Raw genomic sequence first — 8042 nt, 5'->3', positions numbered from 1 at the left:
TTTTATGATGACCACATGACCTATTAAAAATATTCAGCTTCTCACTGGAAAAAAAATAATTTCATTTCTTATAAAGATTTCTAACTAAAATGGCGTAGCACTTTCTCCCAAGCACTTACAACTTACCTTAAAAAAATAGAAATTATAACACAGCTGCTTAATGAAATTAGATTTTTATGTCTTTCATTTCCTTGGGAATTTGCAATTTCAACAATGTTCTGACATCCTACTTCTGAAGTTTGAAGAGTTGCAGACTCAGATTCACAATTAATACCTCAAGCATCATTTAAACTACAGCATCTCTAAATTGGCACAATCCCATTCTACAGCAAGAATGAGATAAAGCAATTTGATTTTAAATTCTTTAATTGCTGATTACCTTAAGTCATTGTATGCCGTACCTGTTGCACACTGAGAGTTACTGAAGTTTACCTGATACGAGGGAATCTGATCATGAATCTAAACTCAGCCTCTCTGGGCTTTTTTAACCATGTTTTTCTTTCAGAAGAAAACACAAATACTAAAAAACCTGAGACTGATGTAATGATATAATTTTATAGGTGCACCTTTCCAAAAAAACCCACGGGTGACAATCCCTTTGGCCCTTTAGAGTGATAATCATCACATGCAGGCATAAGCCTAGAGAAACTCTTTTGCTGAATAGTGTTTTATAGTGTCACAAACTCAAAGTACACAAATGCCGTTTCCATTTTCCACCTCTAATTAATTTAATATTGATGCAGTTTATTCATAACACTCTTCTCCCAGCTGAGGACTGGTTTCTTACAAAAATTCCGAAATTATGCTGGCGTAGATCTTTTAATGAATTTCGGACTTTGACCAACTTCTCTTTTGTGAAATAGAGCAGAGAGTGGGAAAGGGAAAGATATCTACTAATGTATTTGTAAAAGGGAGGAGAAAGGTTTTTACTAGAACAACCGTATGACGAACAAAGAATCAGGAAGTAACAAGCCAAAGAGATCTGGGAAAGTCAAATCAAAGACATTTCAGACCACACTGCTGCTCAGCAAAATGGCAGTTGTTTACACACTGCTGGTGTTATTCTTAGCAGTTTTTGTTGCTGGATTTATATTGTTGGTCATGGGGGCAATTAATTTTGATTTCTCCAACTCAGAAATTCCTCCTGGAGTGAATCAGCCTGTAAAGCTCCGAATCATTCACGTAATTTTAATAAGCAGAGCTGTGGTGGTAAGTTAACCTGGTGTGATTTCTGGGGGAAGAACAGTGAACGTGTAGATTTTAAACTTAATGCAATGCTAGAACCCTGCTTGGAACTGATTTTCAAAGAGGTGAGCAAGGCATAGCTATCATGCCGTGTGTTGTATTTAGGAGCTTGGTTTTGCTAAAAGAAACCTGTACCAGATTTTTTACACTAACCTGCATTATTACAGTCCTGCCTAGCTCTTACATTAGGCAGTATGTAAATGCTGCCTAACACAAGGATTTGAAAGTCTGACTGTGCTTCTACAAGGAATTGTGCTAACCTAGCAATAATTTGATTAAGAATGCTTATATATGTTGGATCATTTATATTTCCATTCTAGGCTCAGAATATATCAGATGTCTTTGGGCCATGCTTTCAAGCTTTTCTTGGACTTGGGGATGAGGAATTATGTATTGATTTTGAAGATAAATTTAGAAACTGAACATTTCAGAACTGGTTTTGGGAAGGGGGAATTTTTGTCACACACGTGACAAAATTAGGTAACATTTCCCAAGAGGAGCTGAAGGAATTCCACGTCCCCTGAAGACATTTTTGTAACTCCTGCAGATACTAAGCAGGCTTGTCTGATGGGAATGAAGGGTTCTGGCCAGCCCAACGTCTTCAGGTGAACTGGCCTGTGAAAGAGTGGGAAGCTAACCAGTCCACAAGAGTCGAAGCTCTTACCAGCACTCATCTGCTGGTGATCTCTGCTGATGAAGCATCTCACTGAATCAGGAGTATTTCCGTGTAATGATGCTGTGATGAAAGGTGTGAGAAGCATACGAGATAGCAGAAGTTGCACACATATTTAATAAATTACTGTCCTCGTTTCAGCTGGCACAGAGTTGATTTTCTTCCCAGCAGCTGGCATAGTGCTGTGTTTTGGATTTAGTATGAGAAGAATGTTGATAACACACTGATGGTTCAGTTGTTGCTAAGCAGGGCTTACACCAGGCAAGGAGTTTTCTGCTTCCCACGCTCTGCCAGGGGCACAAGAAGCTGGGAGGGGACACGGCCGGGACAGGTGACCCCAACTGGCCAAAGGGCTATTCCAGACCATATGGCGTAATGCCCAGTATATAAACTGGGGGGAGTTGGCCAGGGGGGTAGTGATTGCTGTTTGGGGATGGGATGGGCATGAGTCAGTGGGTGGTGAGCAATTGCATTGTGCATCACTTGTTTTGTGTATTATTTAATCATTATCATTATTATTATCATCATCTTCCCCTGCTGTTCTGTTAAACTGTCTTTATCTCAACCCACGGGTTTTACTTTTTTTTTCCCCGATTCTCTCCCCCATCCCACTGGGTTCGGGGGAGAGTGAGCGAGTGGCTCCATGGTGCTTAGTTGCCATCTGGGGCAAGAACTACAGTTCTTTTTGGCACCCAACGTGGGGCTCAAACCCATGACCCTGAGACTAAAAGCCCCAAGAGGGAAAAACTATTTAAAATTTTAAAAAAAAAAAAAGAAAAAAAAAAGAAAAAATCTCTTTCAGAAATATTCTAGATTATAGTGGCCCATACTAAAGAATTCTGGCTATACATTCTCATGCTTTGGCTGCACACAAGTTGTAATTACAAAGTGATTACTTCACTTTTAAGCAGCTAGAAAAGCCAGTTCTCTACTTATCATCTAGACACTGTCCCTTAGTACCATAAACCAGAATTGTGCGCTGCAACGTAAACAACACAGGATGAAAGAGACCAAACAAGTGGAGAACATTATAAATAGCTGGAGTCACTGAAGAAAAGGTCTTTCATAGGAAAATATATTGAGTGATAACACTGTAGTGACAATCCATACAAATGTGGCAGTCTAATAAGAAATATTGATAGCAAAATATTAAATATTAAAAGCTTGATCCAAATCTTCATAAGGACCGAAGTACTGGTTTGGCATGACTAAATAATGTATTCCAAAACAGAGGTTATGCCTTTTTTGCCAAGTTATGTTGGACCAGTAGCTCTCATTTGTATTCTTTTCATCTTTTGGTGCCTGGCATGCATATCACCATGGCATACAGAACAAACAGAAATTTAGGCCTACTAAATATCTGGGTATCTTCTTGCCAGTGCATTGCATGCATCAGTGAAGACTTCTAAGACAAATCAAAAAGCAATTATCAAATATATTCTCAACTTAGTCAACTCTTCTTTGGTCAAGTGTCCATATAATGAAAAACAGCACCAGAACTATCATCTCACTACGTTTTCACATCTCCTCAGGGGCAAGGACAGAATAACCAGTGAAAACCAAACTTGTTTTCAATGTTAGGTAAAGGACCCGCTGAGAAAGCAAAGGGATATATTTCACCAGTCTTCCTTAATATTGCATTGTTTTGGGAATATGTTCTTTGGTGAACACTGCTGTTCATGTGACCTCTCATGATGCTACTTGTTCAGCTGTACTATACTTGTACAGCTGCTCAAGTATTTTATGATTGCCCTGAAATATACAACTTAGACTTCACGAGTATACTGCCCATACAGTTCCTTTACTTTGGAAAATACAGAATCTCTTGAGTGAACTCCCTATTCTCTTTGCCTTTGAACAGGGAAGGATTTTGGAAAACATTGGCATCTGCAGTCAGGTTAGCTTTGTCCGGTACATGCAAGGTAGAAAGACTCTAGGAGTGGATCCGAAGCTCTTCATCAAGGACCTGTGCTTCGAGAAAGTGCCTGTAAGGATTTATCAGCCTAAGGTTCCATCTGCCAGCCAAAGGAGAGGAGTTATGTTCTTCCATGGAGGAGGATGGGTATTTGGAAGTCTCGGTAAGATATCTAACAGAAAAAATATTAAAATTTAATTAAAGAAGTATTTATTTCATAAATGGTAATGTTGATTGTCACTTGATCTGTAGCAGTTAGGAAGTTCAAGTATAACCAGATATGTACTCTCCTATGTCTTGCTGTCAGAAGAAAGCATCTGCTGTGCATTTTGTGCATGTTTCTTAAAGACAAGGATGATGAGATATGAGGGGGAAAATACAGTAAGCAAATACTGAAATAGGAAGATGAAGGGGTACAAAAGATCTGAGGAGCTATGTAGGAAGGGGCAGAGAAAAGTCGAGAGTATTTTCTTCTTGAAATTCTTTGACTTATGCAATAGACATCATTAGTACTCTGGCAAAAAACCAAACCAAACCAAAACCAAAAACAAACCACAAACCCCCTAAATATGTTTCTTTCAGAGACCCACGAAAAGCTATGCCGCTCTATTGCCAGAGAAAGTGAATCAGTGGTTGTATCTGTTGGGTGAGTCTTTCCTCATGCTGTTTTTTAGAGATTATTTCCTACAGTGTAAACATCACCTTAGAGCTTCCCTGATCATAGCAACCACTATTCTCAGAGAAATGTTTCTGTGGGACTTGACAATCAATGTTTTCAAATTCTGAACTCAAAATTTATAGTAAACAGATAGTTAGCTATATATCTACTTAATCTTTATTCAAGTAAACTCTGCTTGATGCTTATAGAAGGTCTATGTGAATGACAGGCTAATATCATCAATATACTGGCATAGCAATTTGGATTATGAGGATATGGTTGCACTATAACAAAGACATAAAACAGAAGTACTGTCATTTGTATCCGACACATGGAAAGCTAAAGGATAAACTGACTAAATGACTGTCAATAAAACCTAGACAAAGTTGGCAGCAGAGTACTCTGTTGTTAAAGACCTGAGAAACCTCCTAAACAGATGATATTCTAACAAGCTAATCTGCACCACCTGGTCCAAGTAGCCACAATTTATTTATGACAACTCTGTGGAGAAAGGAAAAATTCTGAGGGGTATTCCTGGTTGCAGGAACCGGTATTTTCAGCAATACATTTAAAACCAGTACTTCCCTCTTGTACTTTTGTTGTCTCCTTTTGTGTATCAGGTATCGTTTAGCTCCTGAACACAAATCCCCTGCTGCCTATGAAGACTGTCTTAATGCTACCATACACTTCATGAAGAATATCGAGCACTACGGGGTGGATCCTGCCCGTATAATTGTCTGCGGGGACAATGCTGGGGGCAATCTCGCAGCGGCTGTTACCCAGACCCTTGCAGGGAGATCAGACCTCCCCAGACTACGTGCTCAGATCTTGATTTACCCAGGCCTTCAGGCACTGGACTTCAATTTGCCATCCTATCAGCAGAATGGGGGAGTCCCTCTCTTATTCCGAGAACGTGCTGCTTTCTACGTGTTACAGTACCTAAATGGGAATGCATCAAATCTGGAAGAGGTCCTGGAGGGTTCCCATATTCCTATAGATATTAAATTAAACTATAGGAAGTGGGTGAGTCCAGATAACATCCCCGAAAAATTTAAGGTCAGAGGCTACAAACCACATGTGCTACTTGACTGTACAACTGAAGTTTATGAGACAGTGAAAAGATTCTGTGAGCCCAACTTGTGTCCACTGTTGGCTGAAGATTCTATTGTTCGGCAGCTGCCCGAGTCTTTCATCTTGACTTGTGAGTACGATGTGCTGAGGGACGACGGCTTGCTTTACAAGAAGAGACTGGAGGACAACGGTGTTCGAGTGACCTGGTACCACCTCGAGGATGGATTCCATGGAGTCATAAATTCATTTAATAGTGACTGGTGGTCATTTTCATCTGGAAAAAGGGGTCTTGACAATATCATAAACTTTCTAAAAAGCTTATAGAAACAAATTTCTTTCTTTCTATAAGAACGGCCAATTTTCTGTGGTCTTTTATGCTTCTAAATTCCATGTATGAGGTTTAGATAGGAAAATTTGTGAATAAGCAATTATGCCAGTGTGACCACTGAAAAAGATATTTCAGGAATTCTATGAAAGTTTCTTTTAGTGCTGTCTGAAGTATTCCATGCGCAGTCTGCCTATTTTAATGATCTATTTGGACTAGGCACTTGCTACTCTCTTGGTAAATATTAAAGATGCAGTAAAATTTTAAATCAACATCTGGTCTGACCCATTTTATTCAGTTATGATCTATGCTTTCATTCTTCCTAGAAGGCTAAGTGTGTTTTGGCAGAGAAAGATACTGATACTACAATTCTGTAACGCAGTGCCTGTGCTATATGTTACACATACCATCTGTGTCTAAGGTTCCCAGTCACCGACTTGCAGAAAATGTCTATGGGCTAGGTAACTGGTATTTTAGACATGAAAAAATGGAGTTAAACCTGCAGCTGTCCCCAACAGAGATACTCTATTAACAGCTTTGTGTAAATTGCAATGGAGGAAATGCTCTAAGTGTTTTCCTGTGTTTATCAAAGATATGCATATGCTGAAAAACTTGTCCCTGTGCTTAAATACTCTAGCAACAAAATAAGATTAATGCATTTACTTCTGTAGAGCACACATTAGCTTTTTTTTTTCTCATGTGAGTACCTGTTTTCTTTTCTAAATGTCCTTGTTAAAACTACATATTCCAAACTACTTAAAGAATGCCCACAATTGAGGAAGCAATATGTTGTGGCTGCAGATCAGATGCGGAGGCAATTTAATCTCCACAGCAGTTGGCTCTCCTTGTAAATAGCAACCTGCCATAAACTAGAACTTCATTCAGTACTTAACCACTAGTCTCTGAACAGTCATCCATATAATCCGCAATCCAAGAATACCATGCAGAACATCAGGCCTTGTATCAGTCCCACAATTAACATGGAGCTAAACAGGAAATAACACATTCTCCTCTGCCGCTCCTCCAACGTGACGTGTGCCGGCACCTTGCACAACATTTCCAAAAACTTTAAAGTGTGTGGCAGCTGAGAGATCTGTTGTAAATTGGACTGCTCTAAGGTTTACTGTTATCTGGGAAAGCTAAATCAAAGATAGGCGTAAAGACACCTCACCTTTGGTTAAATGAAATGGCATTTTTTTATATACTGACAGTGATACTGCTGGTGATTTTTACTGCTTCATTCATCCTAGTGATTATCACAATCATTCAATCTGAGTACTCCAATTTCAGCATCCCTCCTGGAGTGAATCATCCTGGAACACTTCGAATTGTCCTTGCTTCTATGATTAGTACATCTGCTATGGTGAGTTACTTTGCCATGATTTCTGCCAGAAGTGTGGTTTAGGTGTCATTTGTGTAAGGTTATATATGTAAATACCAGACTCCTGCTGGCTGCATCAAGATTTAAATGAAGACTTCCCTTTTTTGGGGGATGACTTTAGAGGCCAATTTTTGTGAAAGCATTTCTGTTAGACCACATAGTTTCAGTCAGGTTTCCGCTCTTACACAGGGATGATGCCAACCACAAGTCCAAGCTTTACCACTGCACTTCTCTAATTCACTTTAAATTATTTATAAAAAGTGAGATTGCTTTGATTTCCATTTTAGCTAAGCACAGATGATGTTTTTAGGCCATTCTGGGGGCTTTCCACTAACACTGATGGAAGGCTGGGTGCTTCTTAAGCAGACAAAACTGGAGACTTATGGGAAACCTTAGAGGAACATCTGGGTTGTGAGCCCGTAAGTGGTGGGAAGCTGGTCTGAAACCAAATGACTTGGTGATGCTGAGAAGAAAACATCTCTTGTAATCCCCTAAGACATTTTGCCTGACAGAGCATGAGTTGGACGCATGGGCCTACCTGCTCAGGCACACGGTGCCAAAGCAACCCCGCTCGCCCAGGCACGTGGCTGCACAGGGGGCTGCCACGGCTCCATCTCCTCCCGTGCCAGATCTCTGGTGAGGACCAAAGCACAGCAGCCATTACAGGCGAGGGTAGAGGCGAGCAGCTCTGCAGCAAGCTGAACCCCGCCAACACGAAGCCTGGGTGCCCCCTCAGGCCTCGCAGCCGCCGGGGGAAGGCAGGCACGGGGTCTC

The 8042-nt window shown here is 40.3% G+C and overlaps 2 protein-coding genes across 2 annotated transcripts in view; both read left to right on the top strand.

The window, feature by feature from the left end:
- Window positions 1-1032: 1032 nt before the first annotated feature.
- Window positions 1033-5886, top strand: LOC104133094 (arylacetamide deacetylase-like 4). Its single transcript, XM_009646464.1, has 4 exons — window positions 1033-1209; window positions 3780-3996; window positions 4416-4479; window positions 5112-5886. Exons 1-4 carry the CDS (start codon window positions 1033-1035, stop codon window positions 5884-5886), a joined length of 1233 nt encoding a protein of 410 aa, XP_009644759.1.
- Window positions 5887-7796: 1910 nt separating this feature from the next.
- The window catches only part of LOC104133147 (arylacetamide deacetylase-like 4), a 2465-nt gene continuing 2219 nt past the window's right edge, over window positions 7797-8042 (top strand). The window contains exon 1 of the mRNA XM_009646518.1: window positions 7797-7851. Within this exon, the coding sequence (XP_009644813.1) occupies window positions 7797-7851 (55 nt within the window). The remainder of the gene's footprint in view (window positions 7852-8042) is intronic.

Source organism: Egretta garzetta, unplaced genomic scaffold (assembly GCF_000687185.1).
Source record: "Egretta garzetta isolate BGI_Z169 unplaced genomic scaffold, ASM68718v1 scaffold69, whole genome shotgun sequence".
NCBI lineage: Eukaryota > Metazoa > Chordata > Aves > Pelecaniformes > Ardeidae > Egretta > Egretta garzetta.
The sequence above is the reverse complement of the archived record's forward strand: the minus strand, read 5'-3'. Positions and strand labels throughout refer to the sequence as shown.

What these genes read in the sequence shown, in the direction of transcription:
- LOC104133094 (XM_009646464.1), top strand. Translation starts at nt 1,033, where the DNA reads ATGGCAGTTGTTTACACACTGCTGGTGTTATTCTTAGCAGTTTTTGTT. An exon ending in TAATAAGCAGAGCTGTGGTG is followed by an intron (nt 1,210 to 3,779) that starts GTAAGTTAACCT and finishes GCCTTTGAACAG; the next exon opens with GGAAGGATTTTGGAAAACAT. An exon ending in ATGGGTATTTGGAAGTCTCG is followed by an intron (nt 3,997 to 4,415) that starts GTAAGATATCTA and finishes TGTTTCTTTCAG; the next exon opens with AGACCCACGAAAAGCTATGC.